This window comes from Scyliorhinus canicula, chromosome 5 (genome assembly GCF_902713615.1).
Source record: "Scyliorhinus canicula chromosome 5, sScyCan1.1, whole genome shotgun sequence".
Lineage (NCBI taxonomy): Eukaryota > Metazoa > Chordata > Chondrichthyes > Carcharhiniformes > Scyliorhinidae > Scyliorhinus > Scyliorhinus canicula.
The window spans coordinates 53,282,576-53,301,635 of record NC_052150.1 but is presented as its reverse complement, the minus strand read 5'-3'; the positions used below and the strand labels follow the sequence as shown (position 1 = coordinate 53,301,635).

General features: G+C 45.6%; 1 protein-coding gene across 18 annotated transcripts in view; it reads left to right on the top strand.

Annotated features, from left to right (window-relative positions):
- Nucleotides 1–19,060, top strand: part of c5h18orf21 (chromosome 5 C18orf21 homolog) — a 76,102-nt gene that overhangs the window by 4,208 nt on the left and 52,834 nt on the right. For 3 of the 18 annotated variants that reach the window (XR_005460654.1, XM_038797063.1, XM_038797064.1), the window contains exons 1-2: nucleotides 5,470–6,103; nucleotides 15,890–15,966. The exons of 2 other annotated variants lie outside the window; for them this stretch is intronic. Coding sequence is in view for 7 of the 16 variants with exons in the window: in XM_038797063.1 (XP_038652991.1) it covers nucleotides 5,759–6,103; nucleotides 15,890–15,966 (422 nt within the window). In the remaining 9 variants the exon portion in view is untranslated. 13 more of the 18 variants (XR_005460653.1, XM_038797062.1, XM_038797074.1 and 10 more) reach the window with 11 other exon arrangements.

Here is a 19,060-nt window from a genome sequence, read left to right as displayed (position 1 = left end):
GACTCGTGGTATACCACGTCGGCAGAAGCGGCATCGGTGCCGTCACCAGTGCCCCCAGGTTAGTAGCGACACAAGACATCGCTTCTAGCCTTTTCCATGCCATCCCCTCCCCCCGACTGCGCTCCAAGAACAGTCTTTTAACCCTTGGGGTCTTATTGGTCCACACAAATCCCATGATACTCTTGCTCACTCGCTTGAAAAAGGCTTTAGGGATGAGGATGGGCAGGCACTGAAACACGAACAAAAACCTAGGGAGGACCGTCATCTTGACAGACTGCAGCCTACCCGCTAGGGAGAGCGGAAGCATGTCCCACCTCTTAAAGTCCTCCTCCATCTGGTCCACCAGCCGCGCCAGATTAAGCCTATGCAAGACCCCCCAACTCTTGGCCACCTGAATACCCAAATCCCGAAAACTCCTCTCCACCATCTTGAGCGGCAACTCCTCCAACCTCTTTTCCTGGCCCCGCGCATGCACCACAAAGACTCGCTCTTCCCAACATTAAGCTTATATCCCGAGAAGTCTCCAAACTCCCTGAGGGTCTGCATAACCTCCTCCACCGGGTCTGTAATATATAAAAGCAAATCATCCGCATATAGTGAGACGCGGTACTACACCCCTCCGCCCCGGACCAAACCCCACCAGCTTCTAGATTCTCTCAGCGCCATGGCCAATGGCTCAATCGCCAAAGCAAACAGCAGGGGGCACCCCTGCCTCGTTCCACGGTATAGTCTAAAGTACTCTGACCTCAACCGGTTCGTCGATACACTCGCCACCGGGGCCTGGTATAACAATTTAACCCACCCTATGAACCCTTCCCCAAATCCAAACCTACCCAGCACCTCCCACAGGTACTCCCACTCCACCCGGTCAGAGGCCTTCTCCGCGTCCATACCCGACACCACTTCTGCCCCCCCCCCCCCCCGAGGGCATCATGATCACATTCAGAAGCCTCCGCACATTTGCATTCAACTGCCTACCCTTCACAAATCCCGTCTGATCCTCATGTATCACTCCCGGGACATAATCCTCAATCCTAGTGGCCAGGACCTTCGCCAACAACTTGGCATCCACATTAAGGAGTGAAATCGGCCTATACGAGCCACACTGCAGCGGGTCTTTGTCCCGCTTAAGAATAAGCGGGATCAGAGCTCGCGACATCGTCGAGGGGAGAATTCTTTTTTCTCTCGCCTCGTTAAAAGTTCTCAACAGCAACGGAGCCAACAGTTCCAAACACTTCTATAAAATTCAATCGGGAACCCATCCGGTCCCGGGGCCTTGCCCGCCTGCATGCTCCCCAACCCCTTAACCAGATCCTCCATCCCAATCAGGGCCCCCAAGCCCTCTACCTGCTCCTCCTCCACCCTTGGAAACCTCAATTGGTCCAGGAACCGCCGCATTTCCCCCCCCCCCCCAAATCTCCGGGGGCTCTGATTTGTACAAGTTCTCATAAATGTCCCTAAAGACCTCATTTATTCTAACTGGACTCCGCACCGTAGTCCCTCCCTTGTTCCTGATTCCCCCAATTTCCCTAGCCGCCTCCTTCTTCCCCAGCTGATCCACCAGCATCCAATTCGCCTTCTCCCCATATTCATACGCTGCTCCTTGTACCTTCCTCCACTGGGCCTCAGCTTTCCCTATCGTCAACAAGTCAAACTCCGTTTGGAGGCTCCGGCGCTCCTTCAACAGCCCCTCCTCGGGGGATTCTGCATATCTCCTATCCATCCTAAGTATCTCTCCTACCAATCTATCCCTCTCCCTCTTCTCTCTGTGAGTCCTGATGGAGATTAGCTCACATCGGACCACACTTACCGAGACCTCCCCATTGTCATTTGCCTCCATATACCTCTGTATACACCCCCGGATCTGCCCACAGATCTCCTCATCCGCCAATATTCCCACGTCCAAGCACCACAATGGGCGCTGGCCCCTCTCTTCTCCCAACTCCAGCTCCACCCAAGCAGGGCGTGATCCGAAATCGCGATGACCGAGTACTCCGTCCCCTCTACTCTCGGGATCAGTGCCCTGCTCACCACGAAAAAGTCTATCCGTGAATAGGCCTTGTGCACATGGGAAAAGAAGGAAACCTCCCTCGCCCTTGGCCTAGCAAATCTCCTCGGATCCACTCCACCCCCTCATCTGATCCATAAACCCCCTCAGGACCTTGGCTGCAGCTGGCCTCTTACCCGACCTAGACCTACACCGATCCATTGCCGGGTCCAGTACCGTGTTGAAATCCCCCCCCCCCCAATAATTATGTTCCCCACCTCCAAATCCCGGATCCGACTTAGCTTCCGCTTCATGAACCCTGCATCGTCCCAATTTAGCTCACTGGGCTAAATCGCTGGCTTTTAAAGCAGGCCAGCAGCACGGTTCGTTTCCCGTACCAGCCTCCCCGGACAGGCGCCGGAATGTGGCGACTAGGGGCTTTTCACAGTAACTTCATTGAAGCCTACTCGTGACGATAAGCGATTTTCATTTCATTTCATTTTCATTTGGGGCATGTACATTCACCAGCACCACCCGGGCCCCCTGCAGCCTACCACTCACCATCACATACCGGCCCCCTTTATCCACCACAATGCCCACCGCCTCGAAAGTCACCCGCTTGCTCACCAAAATTGCTACCCCCCTGTTCTTCGCGACCAACCCGGAGTGAAAGACCTGCCCTACCCATCCCTTCCTCAGCCTGGTCTGATCCTCAACTTTCCTGTAGCATGGCTACGTCTGCCCTCAGTCCCTTTAAGTGCGCAAATACCCGGGCCCTTTTGACCGGCCCATTTAGGCCTCTCACATTCCACGTGATCAGCCGGATCGGGGGACTCCCCCCGCCGCCGCCGACTAGCCATCTCCTTTTTTGGGCCAGCCACGTGCACACGTCTCCCGCTCCTTACAGCCCCCCAGGCGGAGGCTCACCGCCCCGACTCTCCCTATTATCTCCAGCTTCCCCTCTGTCAATGCCACAGAAACCCAGTACCCCCCAACCCCCCTCCCCCAGCCAAGCAATTGCTTGACCCCCCCACTCCCCCCATTGCACTCCTGTAAGTCAGTTGACTCCTGCTGACCCCGGCCGCTCACGCCTCTACCACCGATCCCCCCAGAATTCCCTCTTAAAACCCAAGTCCCCCCCTCCACACCCCCTGCAAACCAATGTGGACTCCAGTCCAATACCGCCTCCCTGCGTCCGGCCCCGCCCTCTCTTTCCGCTGGAAAAGAAAACCCACGCTCCCAGTCCGAGCTGACCCCGCCCTCTATGGCGCAGCTCCATTCTCTTACAACCTCAACCCCATCCCCAGAGGCCCAGGGTTCCCGGCCCCTTCTCACCCCACCCCCTCCCCCCAAACGCGGGGAACAACCCATCCCAGATCAGCGCCCACACAGAAAAAAAAGAAACACAAATATCACCCTCCAACTCCACAACATCCTCCAAAACATGCTACAGACCACTAATTTGAGTCCAGTTTCTCATTTTTGATAAAGGTCCATGCCTCACCTGGCGTATCAAAATAGTGGTGACGGTCCTGATATGTGACCCACAGTCACGCGGGCTACAACAGCCCAAACTTCGCCCCCTTTCCGTGGAGAACCGCCTTGGCCCGATTGAATCCTGCCCTCTACTTGGCCAGCTCTGCGCTCCAGTCCTGGTAAATGCGAATTTCAGCATTCTCCCACCTGCTGCTCCGCTTCTTCTTTGCCCATCTCAAGACGCACTCCCTGTCGGTGTAACGGTGAAACCTCACCACCACAGCTCTCGGCGCCTCATTCGCCCTCGGTCTCCTCGCCAGGACTCTGTGCGCCCCATCCAGCTCCAAGGGCCTCGGGAAGGCTCCCGCGCCCATCAGCGTGCTCAGCATCGTGGCTACATACGCCCCAGCATCCGACCTCTCCGCACCTTCAGGGAGACCCAGAATCCGCAAATTCTTCCTTCTTGACCTGTTCTCCAGATCCTCAAATTTGTCCTGCCACTTTTTATGGAGCGCCTCGTGCGCCTCCACCTTCATTGCCAGGCCCAGGATCTCGCCCTCGTTATCAGAGGCCTTCTGCTGCACCTCTTTAATCGCTGTCCCCTGCATCCGCTGGGTCTCTACCAGCCTTTCTATCGACGCCTTCGTAGGGACCAACATCTCTGCCTTCAATTCCGCAAAGCAGCTTCATAGAAACTCTTGCTGCTCCCGCGACCATTGAGCCCACGCTGCCTGATCTCTGCCCGCCGCCATCTTGCTTTTTCACTCTTCTCTCTTCTCTAATGCCCATTTTTTGACCGCACCGCTCCTGGTCCACTCCATGCAGTGTTGGGGGGAACCTTACTGCCGTCTTCCCACACCGGGAATCGTCAACCAAGTGCCGCTGGGGCTCCTTAAAAGGGCCCAAAAGTCCGTTTTTGGCGGGAGCTGCTGAACGTGCGACCTACCCAGGCATAGCCGCAACCAGAAGTCCAACCTATAAATTTTTTTAAGTAATTGCAGATTGGAAACAAAATATTCCAGAATACATGACTTTTAATGCTCATGGCAACATGGTAGCATAGTGGTTAGCACAATTGCTCCACAACTCTAGGGTCCCAGGTTCGATTCCCGGCTTGGGTCACTGTGCGGAGTCTGCACGTTCTCCCCATGTCTTCGTGGGTTTCCACGGGTGCTGTGGTTTCCTCCCACAGTCGAAAGATGTGCAGGTTAGGTGGATTGGCTGTACTAAATTGCCCTTCGTGTCCAAGAAGAATAGGTGGGTTACTGGGATAGAGTGACGGTGTGAACTTAAGTGGAGTGCTATTTCCAAGGGCCGGTGTAGACCTGATGGGCTGAATGGCCTCCTTTTGCACTGTACATTCTGTGACCTTTTAGAAGACATATGCAAAATGGAAAACGTGGAAGGGTAGCCCTGATAAAGGGTTGGACAAAGACAGTGGACGAAAGGATTTTAGCTCATAAATTGAGAGCCAGAATTAGTTTGGTTAGAGGTAACTAACAACAAGGGGCAGAAAGCATTGATGGGCGATGTTAACATCAGGGAGGCGGTGGCGTAGTGCTATTGATCTAAGGAAGAGGCTTACAATATTCCCAAAAGGGGTAGTGAGTCTGGGGATTTGGGATGAATTTAGAATTCCGCAAAGGAGAAGCAAAATATTGATACGGGAAGAGAACATGAGAGTAGATTCGCAAGAGGCATATAAGCAGAGTGTAAGCATTTCTAAAGGCTCTATAACCGTAGAAGAGATGAGTAAGAATAAACTTTGATCTCCCTTATATTAGGGAATAAGGAAATGGCAGAGAGGTTAAAATAATACTTTGTATCTATCCTCAGGATAGGAGGCACAAAAGAACATTCTGGAAAAAAGAAGGAACCAAAGGCCTAGTGAGAATGAGAAACTTGAAGAAATAGTACGAAAGAAAATAATGGACTAAGTGAAAATATATCTCCTGGATCTAATGTCCTCTTACTTGAGTCTTACTGAGGTAGTGGATACAGCAGTTTAGATCTTCCAGAATTCTGTAGATTCTGCGATAGTTCCCAAGATTGGAATGTTTCAAACATTACCCTGCTATATAATAAAGGATGAAGGGAGAAAACATGGAATCATTGGCCCATCAGATTAACATCAATTGTCCGCAAAATGCTAAAATACACTATTAGGAACATAACCCTGTATTTAGAAAATCATAATTAAGCAGAGTTAACATAGATTTATGAAAAAGAATTGTCGTTTAACAAATCTGTTGAGGTTTTTGAGAATGTAACTAATGAGATGACGAAGGGAAACCAATGCATGTCGAGTATTTGGATTTTCAAAAGGAAATCGATAATGTGCCACGGTTAATACACAAAATTAAGACTCATGGGATTGGAAGTAACATATTAGCATGCATTGAGGATTTCTTAATGGATAGAAAACACATTTGGAAGAAATGGGCGATCCTGGGGTTGGCTTACTGTAACTGCTCAAGTGCAGCGAAGATCAGTACCTGGCGGCCCAGCTACCTACAATCTCTAATAGTGACTTCAAGAAGGAAACTGAGTGTAATAATGCACTCAAGTTGGTTGACAACGTTTCCCAAGTTAGGTGGGAAAATAGCAGTGAGCAGGATGACAAGAGACTATACAGATTGGGTGAGTGGCCATGATTGCGGTTGGAATACAATATGGTGAAATGTGAAGTTATCCACTTGGGTCGGAAAAATAAAAAAGCAGAATATTTTTGAATGACGAGAAGCTGGGAAATGCTTGCATTGGTCCGGGGACCAGGATGTTCCTGCATATGAATCACAGGAAGTTAACATACAAGTGGTTGATTTAGCTCACTGGGCTAAATCGCTGGCTTTTCAAGCAGACCAAGCAGGCCAGCAGCACGGTTCGATTCCCGTATCAGCCTCCCCGGACAGGCGCCGGAATGTGGCGACTAGGGGCTTTTCACAGTAACTTCATTGAAGCCGACTCGTGACAATAAGCGATTTTCATTTTTCATTTCATTTCAAGTGGAAGCAACTAGGACAGCAACTGATTAAGGGGAATTGATGGCTGTAGATTAGATTTTGTTACAAAGGGAGTGGAGTATAAGGTTAAATAAGTCTTTGGACCATTATACAGGACATTGACGAGGCCACACCTTGAGTGCAGTTTTGGTCTATAAAAGGACATATTTGCCCAAGGGAATTGTAACAAAGATTGGTTCCTGGGATGAGGAGATGTGGATGTGTAGAGTGATTGAGCACAGTAGGCCTATAATCCTTGGCGTTTGGAAGAAAGCGAGACAATGTAAATGAAACGGCAAAGTAAATGTTGAGAAAGTATTTCCCTGGGCGGGGGAATCGAAAACACGGGGTCGCAGTCTGACAATAAGGGGTTGGCTATTTAGGACTAAGATGAGCAATTTCTTCCGTCAAAAGGTTGTGAATCTTTGGAACTGTCTACTCTGAACGTTGTGAATGCACGATCATGCAATATATTCAAGACAGAGGTACTAAGGGAATTAAAGGCATTGGAACAGGCGCAGGAAGTGGAATTAGAATCATTAGAAGAATAGAATCCTTACAGTGCAGAAGGGAGGCAATTCGGTCCATTGAGTCTGCACCAACTCTCTGAAAGAGCTCCCTACCTAAGGCCAATCCGCTACTCCTACCTCTGTATAACCTGCACAACTTTGGACACGAAGGGGCAATTTTTAGGTTGACCAATCCACCTAACCTGCACATCTTTGGGCAGCACGGTAGCATTATGGATAGCACAATTGCTTCACAGCTCCAGGGTCCCAGGTTCGATTCCCAGCTTGGGTCACTGTCTGTGCGGAGTCTGCACGTTCTCCCCGTGTGTGCATGGGTTTCCTCCGGGTGCTCCGGTTTCCTCCCACAGACCAAAGATGTGCAGGTTAGGTGGATTGGCCATGATAAATTGCCCTTAGTGTCCAAAATTGCCCTTAGTGTTGGGTTGGATTATGGGGATAGGGTGGAGGTGCTGACCTTGGGTAGGGTGCTCCTTCCAAGAGCCGGTGCAGACTCGATGGGCCGAATGGCCTCCTTCTGCACTGTAAATTCTATGATGATCTTTGGGCTTTGGAATTGAGGTAACTGTTGAATGCAGAACCGGCTTGAAGGCTAAATGGCTTACTCCAGCTTCTATTTATTATGTTCTTATGAAGGATTTTGATTTGCTACGCAACAACTTGGTCTCCCGAGATGTGGCAATGTGTAGTCGAGATAAATTTGAATCATTTTCTTCAAGCCATGTTAGAGTGTGGCGTATAAAAGGGGCTTGGAGATATGGATGAAGTGAGAGAAGGTAAATGAAAAGTTGAACACGAATGGAGGAGAGGCAAGAAGTGAAGAGGCGTGTTGATGGGGGGAAAAAATCATAGAATTTACAGTGCAGAAGGAGGCCATTCAGCCCATCGAGTCTGCACCGGGAAATAGCAACCCACCTAATCCCACACCCCCACTCTATCCCATAATCCCACCCAACCCAACCTTTTTTTGGACACTAAGCAATTTAGCATGACCAATCCACCTAACCTGCCCATCTTTAGACTGTAGGAAGAAACCGGAGCACCCGGAGGAAACCCACGCGGACACAGGGAGAAATTGCAAACTCCACACAGGCAGTGACCCAAGCCGGGAATCGAACCTGGGACCCTGGAGCTGTGAAGCAACTGTGCTATCCACTGTGCCACCGTGCCACCCTTAAAGAAGAAGAGGTAGGTCAGTTCTAAAGAAGAGGAATTCAGGTCAGTTTGGATAAGCAGACGAGGTTTGAGTAACCAGCCACTGGTACGAAAAACAGAGTTGGCCGGGAGGATTTGTAAAATACAGTCAGACAGACAATTCCATAAAAAGAAAATGAAATTGAATAAGTGTAACCTGTGAATGGAGAACTACAGCCCATAAGAGTTTGGTGTTGAGTGGGGACAAATTGGCAGATCGTGGAGGTTTGGAAACAAAAATGCAACCAGCAGTGAATGAATAGGTATTTGAGCTGGGGACACGGACTGGGGGAGGTTAGACAATTGCTGCACAGTGGTCGGGGAATTGGGCAGCTAATGGTTTTGTTTTTAAGTTTGCTTTGGGATGGGATTTCTACCGGTGTTGCAAGAAACCTTGATACCAACTGTTGGATTTGTTCATTTCTAGCCATTATTCGGCAGAAATATTTGGGGATGCTTTTCTGGCACTGACTCTATTTCTGCTCTGTGGGGAGGAGACCAAAATCTTTCTCAAGGGGAGTGGGTGTGATGGCAGGCAGTTGACTGACACAAGTACAATTACTGTGGTGGGTGAATGCTGAATACTTGCTTAGTGTGGATCATAGAATTTACAGTGCAGAAGGAGGCCATTTGGCCCATCAAGTCTGCATCAGTTCTTGGAAAGAGCACCCTACTTAAGCCCACACCTTCACCATATCCCTGTAACCCAGCAACCACATCTAACCTAAATGCAATTTATCATGGCCAATTAACCTAACCTGCACAGCTTTGGACTGTGGGAAGAAACCGGAGCACCCGGAGGAAACCCACCCACACACGGGGAGAACGTGCAGACTCAGCACAGACAGTGACCCAAGTGGGAATCAAACCTGGGACCCTGGCGCTGTGAAGCCATAGAGCTAACCACTGCGCTACCGTGCTGCCACCGTGTGATGGTGGAGGTAGTGAGATTTGGGGTCTATTCTTGATCAGTGAAGAGGAATCTTAATGCTTTATTGTGCATGGGAGTTGTTGCAGGGATTTCTAGTTTTTCAAACTCTCCGATGCTTGGAGCTTGCAACCCAGTGAAAACACAGTTGATTCAACAACAACATTAAATTGCCCTGTTATATCTATTTATATCATCTAATGAATGAAATAACTCAATCTACATCTGATGATGAGTAGCTCTTGTCGAATAATGGTTACTGTGGCCCCGTTCTGCTGTTTCCAGGATCATGCCAAAATTCTCTCTCCTCCTATTTATAATGGTCTGTTGTGTGTTATTTCTAAATGCCCCATCAAGTTGAACTGCCACTTGAAATTGGTTTGTTGAAGTGATTGTGGAACATTCAGGGAGGGATAATGTGAAGACTTGCTGGTTTTGTTTTTTGGGTCATGCGCTTGCTGAGAGAGCAGAATCTGTTAGTTTGAGTTACTTCCTCAATACCTGTTTTACAAAGGTGTCTGTTGTGCACTGCTACCCAGTGGCAAATGTAAAGTAGTGCACTGAGTTCAGAGAAGCAGCATAACAGCAGCCTCATTAGTCACTACAGCTTTACAGTGGGTACTGTCTAACTGTAATCAACAAGTTATGTAACAGGACCATCTACATGACAGCATGCTTTTATGAAGGATAAATCGTAGATGGAATTTAACATGGATAAGTGAGGCTATCCATTTTGGTCGGAGGAATAAAAAGGCAACTTGTTATCTAAGTGGAGAGGAGCTTCAAGATGCTACGGTGCAGAGGGATTTGGGTGTCCTTGTGCACGAATCACAAAATTAGTATGCAGGTGCAGCAGGTAATAAGGAAGGCAAATGGAATTTTGGCATTCATTGCTAAAGGAATGAGTATAAAAGTAAGGAGGTACTGGTGCAACTGTATAGGGCATTGGTGAGACCATATCTGGAGTACTGTACACAGTTCTGGCCCCCTTGAGGATGTAAATGCATTAGAGTTGGTTCAGAGAAGGTTCACTCGATTGATTACAGGCATGAAGGGGTTGTCTTGTGAAGAGAGATTGAGCAGTGTAGGCCTATACTTGCTGGAGTTTAGAAGAATGAGAGGAGATCTAATTGAAGTATACAAGATGACAGGGTAGACACGTTTCCCCTTGAATCAAAGTGCAGTGGATGCAGGAGTACTCAATAAATTTGAGGAGGTGATGGATAGGTTTTCAATTAGTAAAGGGACGAAGCATGGGGAGCAGACAGGAAGGTGGAGGTGGGGCGAATGAGATCAACCTTAATCATATTGAATGGCAGAGCAGACTCGAGGGGCTGAATTGCTGATTCCTCCTAGATCTATAATAATAACCTTCATCAGTGTTACAAGTAGGCTTACATGAAGTTACTGTGAAAATTCCCTAGTTGCCATACTCTGGTGTCTGTGCTGCCCTGCCGCTCACTATGTTCTTTTAGAGTCTTGAAACTACTCACTGCTTTTCATGCATAAATAAATTAAGGAGACTTGAGTGGATTGTTGCTCAGCACCAGAATATTTCACATTAATTACAATTATTTTAATTGTATGACTAATCTTTATACTGAAAATATAGCTTGTGTTGTAGTGGATCTGTGGAAATTTGATTCCATGGCACAGTAGTGTGTTGGATCTGGGGAGCTTCAGAAGCAGAAAGATTGTGAACCTCTACACTACAATGGAAAATTTCCAATTTTAGACTTGTTTATTTTATCCTCGTGTCCTCAGTCTTGATTCAAAATTAAATAGCCAGCTCCCACATTTTTCTTTATTGAAAACAGGTTGAATTTTATAAGTTTTACTTCATAATTTGGAACACTAATTACAGGTTGGTGCACCAATGTGCTACTGAAGGTCAGTTGCCTAAATTGCAGACAACATTTAAAGAGTGATAACCGTTTGACGATTAAGATAAGTTTTGACAAATCACATTTGCACTTAACAATGTGAAATAAAGAAAATCTTTTTTTTCTAAACAGGGCTCTATGCCGTTACTTAACTAAAAAAATGGGGAGGAGTCAGGCCTATTACAGTAGTTATAGAGCATCTTAAGATAATTAAAACAATTGATTTATGGTTTCACCACAGCATTGGTTCTACCGTTCCCTTCCATTCCAGTAGCTGACTGCTGGGCGTCTACTTGGCAATTGTCAGGGTGGCAAGTTTGAAATTACACCCACACTGTTTGGGTAATTAATTCATGCTGCAACATAGGTAACTGAGTGGCTCTTCAGATGGGATTCAGCAGCCCTGAATGGAAGAAAATAAGAATAAGGCACTGAAGAATTCCATGTTTAGACTACAAAAGCAAGGATGTTATGATGAACCTTTTTTAAAATACTGGCTTTACTTCAACTGATGTTGTTGTGTCCCATTCTGTTCATCCCTCTTAAGGAAAGATGTGACGGCTTTAGAGAGAGTGCAGAAAAGGTTTACTGGAATGAGGGTCTTCAATTACGAGGGTAGATTGGGGAAGGTCAGGTTACTGTCCTCCAAGAAAAAAGATTGAGCGGAGATTTAGGCAGAGGTATTCAAATTCTATTTTTTTAATAAATTTAGAGTGCCCAATTCATTTTTTCCAATTAAGGGGCAATTTATTGAGGCCAATCCACCTACCCTGCACATCTTTTGGGTTGTGGGGGCAAAACCCACGCAAACACGAGGAGAATGTGCAAACTCCCCACGGTCAGTGACCCAGAGCCGGGATTGAATCTGGGACCTTGGCGCTGTGAGGCAGCAGGGCTAACCCACTGCGTCACCGTGCTGCCCTGAAGTATTCAAATTCTTGAGGAGTCGAGACAGGCGATAGAGAGAAACGTTCCCATTTGGTGAGATGGTCAAGAACCAGAACACACGAATTTAAGGTGAATGGCAAAAGAAGCAAAGGCGACTCAAGAAAGGATTTATTAACGCAGTTAGCATCTGGAAGAGCTGCTTGAGATGGTGATGGAGGCAGATTGAATTGTAGTTTTCAAGAGGACTTTGGATGAGCACCTGAAGATAAATTTTCAGGGTTATGGGGAAAGAGTGGGAAGTGGGATAAGCTGAATTGTTCTTGCAGTGAGCAAGCACAGAAGTCACAATAGAATCCCTACAGTGTAGAAGGAGGCCATCTTCAGCCCATCAAATCTTCACTGACCCTCTGAAGGAGCACCCTACGTAGGCCCACATCCCCACCCTATCCCTGTAACCCAACTAACATTTTTGGACACTAAGGGGCAATTTAGCATGGCCAGTTGAGCTAACCTGCACATCATTGGACTGTGGGAGGAAACCAAAAGACTCAGAGGAAATCCATGCAGACACAGAATGTGCAAATTCCACACAGACAGTTACCCAAGGTTGGAATTGAACCCGGGTCCCTGACGCTGTGAGGCAGCAATGCCACATTGTCACCCTAAGAAGGCTGAATTGCTTCCCCCTATGCTGTAATCATTCTATAGTTACGTGATTCAAAGGAAACATGGGGGTTGAGATATTTCTGAAAGGCTGCAGCACTAATTCTTCAACTGTGCTCCTTTCAATATGGTTATCTGTTGGGAGTACAAGACTGATTAATTTATTCAGCTTTTGATCTATTTTTAGCTATTAAAAACTCAAATTAAAGACAAAATTATAAATAACTGCAAAGAATTAATGTACAATTTATGACAAAAACATGGGGCTGGATTTCCGTCAACGAGATGCTCCGTTTTGCCGGCAGCCCGGGGATTTCCTGACAACGTGGGGCTGCCCCACAATGAAACCCCATTGACCATCCAGCGTAACGGAGCATCCCACCAGCGGGGTGAAACAGAAATGTGGCTCGGCGGGGCAGAGAATCCAGCCCATGGTTCATCCAGAAGATGGGAAAGAATTATGTGTGTCCAGGAGAATTTAGATCCTAAGAGATTACATAAAATAAAATCTTAAATTAACAAGCACATGTCAGGTTGGATTTAAAAACATGTTTCATAATGGGCTCCTTATACAGAACAATAATGGGGGTGGCAACAAATAAATTAAATAAGGGGACAGCAAAACAATATATTGTTTTGGTGGGTGGGTGCGATCCTGAGTTTGAAGACAAAAAAATTATAAGGAACATTGTGTGCACAGTTCAGTGTTTATTTTGTTGCATCACAATATAGTAATTAAACATAATTTGGCAAACCCACGATAATGATTCAGTAAACAGGAACAATAACTTGTATTTATACAGGCCTTTAACGTAGGAGTATGGTCAAAAGGTGCTTTACTGGAGTATAATCAGAAAGGTGACTAAAAACCTGGTCAAATCATCATACATGTGACAGTTTAAGAAAAAGATCTACAGTAAAAGCTTAAAATGAATGGTAGTTCTGAATCAGTCTTGAAAGTGTTAACTTGGTATTTGATGTACAAACAATTCCCAAAAGAGGGTACTCAGTTGAAAAAGCAGCTGCTAACAGCAGTCCATTTGAGTGTGAAGGGCAAACAGAACTATTAGTGAAACAAGGAGAGTTCAATAAAGAACAGTATAACATTTTTAATTAACTGCGGACTGAGATAAGTCTGTATTCTTAATTGATTGGGATTTCTAATGATTTGAAATGAGCAACTTTGAGAAATTAAAGCTGAGTATGTGAAATTAGTCAGTGCAGCAATCAACACTTGACTGCCTGAGCTTCTGATTAATTGAGATCACACGGGATTCTTATTGTCCCATTTTCAAATTAGATATTGTGTGGGCATTGTTGCCCTGGATAATCAAAGCAAATCACTGCAGTTGGTACTGGTAGGAGCAGGCTCAATTGTAATAGAAACAAATGAAAGCTGCCTGTATATGGTGTGAGCTTCACTGGCGGGCAGCGTGGTGGCACAGTGTTTAGCACTGTTGCTTCATGGCGTCAGGGTCCCGGGTTCGATTCCTGGCTTGAGCCGCTGTCTGTGCTGAGTCTGCATGTTCTCCCTGTGTCTGCATGGGTTTCCTCCGGGTGCTCCGGTTTCCTTCCACAAGTCCCAAAAGGCGTGCTGTTAGGTAATTTGGACATTCTGAATTCTGCCTGTGTACCCGAACAGGCGGCGGAATGTGGCAACTAGGGGCATTTCACAGTAACTTTATCACAGTGTTATGTAAGCCTACTTGTGACAATAAAGATTATTCAGATCTTGACACATTTATTTATGAGTTGCAACTAGCTGCATATGAGCCACGCGTTGGGAGGCTAGAACCAGCACCAATTCAGTTGGGAATATCACTCATTCAGGTGATCACTTTCTATAACTATGTGTGAACCAAATAGGCTGTTATTTGTTGGTGTCCTAGGAAAAGTCTGAACATTGAATAACATTGGTTTTCCATAGATGCTATCTAACCTAGAATACAGACAAACTTTTCTGTTTTACTTGTCATATTTAGAGCATCTGAAATCACTTGATTTCTGATATTTCATGCCATTGTAACTGGCCCAGTCAGTCTGCAATCATATGCAATGTCAGAGAGACGAACCTGCCCCCTCTACTGTTTAAACTTGATGCTTGGGGAAAGAAATCTAATGAACTATCAGGTCAGCAAATAGTAAATGGGGAAAAGAGAATTAGTGATATAATTAGAGGTGATAATACAAGGACACAAGAAATATAAACAGGAGTAGATCACACGGCCCATCAAGCTTGCAATGCCATTTAATGCGATCGTGGCTGATCTTGGGCTTAAACTTCATTTACCCACCCACTCCACATATCCCTAATTCCCTGGGACTAAACATCTATCTATCCTAGCCTTGGATTTATTCAACGATGGAATATCCACAACCCTATGGGGCACAGAATTCCAAAGATTCACAACCCTTTGAATGAAAAAAATAGTGGCCTACAACCAATACAATTTTCCCATTGGTGCCTTGTGTGGACTTTATTCAGTCAAATAGGTACTTGATAGATAAACCAGAACATATTACTGTCGTTTAGAATGTAATCTGTTTATATTTGAACATTAAATAGAAATATATAACTTCTGACTGTATGCAAATTTATCAGCATGATGGAACTGTGGAAGGCACATTTTTGTACAGTTTTAGATGACTCATGTTCAATAAGACATTGGTGTATTGCAGAGGATTCGTAATGTGACAGGAGCAAGAGGTGTACAATATGAACAGAGGTATGAATGAAGCTTACTTACATTGATGAAAAGAAAGCTGGAGGACAAAGAGACTTGAATAATGTGATCTATATAGGTTATCTAGCTGACGGGCAGTATAGAACTAGTTCAAAATTTACCAGCCCTAAATGAGACTCAAGGTCAGAAAATGTGCTCCATTAACTCTCCCATACATGCGACATACACTTTCAGCTTGATCAAAAACTCCATTGTTAATTATCGCCTGAAGACAAATTGAGCTGGATAAATGGCTAAAAATGGGATTAAAGATTAGAAGGAAAATATAGTTCGAATAATCCTTGAGGCAGGCTAATTGATGCCGGGTTAGTTTGGGTTAGGAAGATTGTTTTGAGCATGGAACCTGTTTTGGGGTTAATGGAAGGAAAATCTAGATACTTAAGAGATTTTCAGGATTACCTTTGAGGCCACGGAATTGTGTTCAGAATGTTTCATTTTTGAAATTGAGGATATATCTCAAAATTAAGAGTTGATAATGAAAGGAATGGGCTGTGGTAGCGGCCAGAATGGATGGGAAGAATGGATGAAAGTATGTAGGTATAGTGCTGCCCACATATGTTTTACATAATGACAAAGCAAGAATCTTCTCATTTACAGGCAGTCCAGGAAGCACTGTTCCAAAAATTGAGGCAAGGAGATCTATACACTGTCTTTGTTGTGAGGTTGTTGTGTAGGTGAGATTCAGAGAATAATTCTCTGTGCTGCTTTATATTATTACAGTGCATGCTTCCATATGTATGATTCCAATTAGTAACCCAACTTTTGGCGCCTGATGGTTGTGGTTCTGCTGCTCCACTCTGCTTCGACTCTGAACAAATCCTCACTCTGTTACCTCCAGACTTGATTGTTCTAACATACTCCTGGCCGGCCTCCCGATTTCTACACTCTGTAAATGTGAGGCCATCCAAAGCCTTGCTACCTATATCCTGAGCCGCACCAATCATTCCTGCTTGTTGACCAACTCTGGCTCCGGCTTGTGCAAAACCTTAATTTGAAAATTCCCATTCTTGTTTCATTTATACCAACTGTCTCCTGTTGGGTACCAATCTTCTATCCATTGCCTATATGTTACCCCTTGCACCATGAACTTTTATTTTCCACAATAACCTTTGATGTGACACCTTATCAAATGTCTTCCGGAAATCTGTTTCCATAATCTACAGCACATGTAACTTCTTCAAAGAAATTCAATAAATTGATTAAACGTGATTTCTCTGTCACAAAACCATGTTGACTCTGCCTGATTACTGTGACATTTTCCAAGTACCATGCTATAACATCTTTAATAATGGCTTCTAAGATTTCCTTATGATGGATGTTGGACTAATTGGCCTGTAGTTTCCTGCATTCTGTCTCCCTCCCTTTTTGAATAAAGTTAATCTTGGTGTCCATGTACATAGATCCCTGAAAGTTTCCACCCAAGTTGATAGGGTTGTTAAGAAGGCTTACGGTGTGTTAGCTTTTATTGGTAGAGGGATTGAGTTTCGGAGCCATGAGGTCATGTTGCAGCTGTACAAAACTCTGGTGCGGCCGCATTTGGAGTACTGCGTGCAGTTCTGGTCGCCGCATTATAGGAAGGATGTGGAAGCATTGGAAAGGGTGCAGAGGAGATTTACCAGGATGTTGTCTATTTTGGAGGGAAGACCTTATGAGGAAAGGCTGAGGGACTTGAGGCTGTTTTCGTTAGAGAGAAGAAGGTTAAGAGGTGACTTAATTGAAGCATACAAAATGATCCGAGGATTAGATAGGGTGGACAGTGAGACCCATTTTCCTCGGATGGTGATGTCTAGCACGAGGGGACATAGCTTTAAATTGAGGGGAGATAGATATAGGACAGATGTCAGAGGTAGGTTCTTTACTCGGAGAGTAGTACGGGTGTGGATTGCCCAGCCTGCAACAGTAGTGGACTCGCTAACATTAAGGGCATTTAAATGGTCATTGGATAAACATATGGATGATAAGGGAATAGTGTAGATGGGCTTTAGAGTGGTTTCACAGGTCGGTGCAACATCGAGGGCCGAAGGGCCTTTACTGCGCTGTAATATTCTATGTTCAGTAATCTGGCCCTTCCCTATTTTTGTAATCTCTTCCAGATCAACAATCTTCTTCATCACTGACTTCAATTGCTCCACTATTGGTAGTAGATATGCTGTCAGATGCCTTGGTCCTACACTCTGAAATTCCCTCTGTACACCTCGCTTTTCTCCTTTATGAAATTCTTTCAAGCGTAATTCCTTGATTAGTCTTTTAGGTAATTTGCCCTAACACCTTTTATGTGGTTCATGGAATCACAGTGCAGAAGGAGGTCATTCGGCCCATCAAATCTGTATCGACCCTTTGAAAGAATAGCCTACCCATGCCCACTCCCCCTGTCCCCATATGCTAACCTGGACCATAAGGGGTAATTTAGCATGGCCAATCCACCTAACCTGCACATCTTTGAACTGTGAGAGGAAACCGGAGCACCCGAGGAAACGCACGCAGACATGAAGAGAACGTGCAAACTCCACACAGACAGTGACCTGAGGCCTGAATTGAACCCAGGTCCCTGGCGCTGCGAGGCAACAGTGCTAACCATTGTGCCACCATGCCACCCCATGTTCAGTATCATGTTTTGTTTTATAATGCTCCTGTGAAGTGCCTTGGGACCTTTTATTATATTACAGCACTATATTAATACAAGTTATTTTTGTTGTTGCTTGACTCCATGGTTGCCAGGTCTCTGGTTTTTTTGAGGGACGTTTTTTAAATATTATTTCACAGAATGCGGGTGTCACAGGCAAGGCTAGCAATTATTGCCCAGCCTTAACTGCCCTTGAGAAGATGGCAGTGAGCTGCTGCAGAACATGTGATGTAGGTTGACCTACAATGCAGTTAGAAAGGAGTTCCTGGATTTTGACCCAGCAACAGTGAAGGAGGAGGGGTATGCAATCACGTTTAAGTCAAGTGAGTATTATGATGCACTTTTGAGAGTGGCATAGCTATTTTCAGAGGGATGCTGAGGTTTTATGTGGCTGACAGCTTTTCAAGTGGCTCAGGTCCTGTTTCTTGCGACTGAGCAGGGATCATTGGGAATGGCAGTACTGAAGGTGGTCAGTGTGAGGTTTCAGTTTTTACTGGCTATTTAACTGATCAGCTGGGAAAATATTTGTGCTTAGCCTTGTGGCTTCAGGCCCGCAGAGAAACAGACAAAGTTAAAAGTTGTACATTGATTTGATCTTTGATTTCAAAATCAATGTGGCACAGTAATGTGTGATAATGTTGCTGGATGACAGGCCAGGACTAATGATCCAGAGACATGAGTTCAAATCCCAGCATGGAGAATTTAAATTCTGTTTGAATAATTTGGAAATAAAAATCAAGTATGAGTGATGGTGGCTGTAAAGCTACTAAATTGTCATAAAAAACAATTCTGATTCTGTACTGTCATGTTAGGGAAGGGAACCTGCCGTCTTTGACTGGTCTATCCAGTATATAACTGCTGGCCCACAGCACTGTTTAACTGCCCTCTGAAATAGTCAAACAAGCTAGTTGGTTGTATCACATCCCAATAGAAAAAGTGTCAGGTAATAATAAAACCAGACAGTCCACACAGCATCGAGCTAGACACTGAACACAACAAAGGCACACCAACACCAATCTATCCTGAGATATCCTCCTCGCTAACCTGTCCAGCAACAGCGTGACATAGTCATACTCTCAGGATTGTACCTTTCAGCCACCATCCTCCATCACTATCCCTGGTTATGCATTGTCCAACCGACAGGC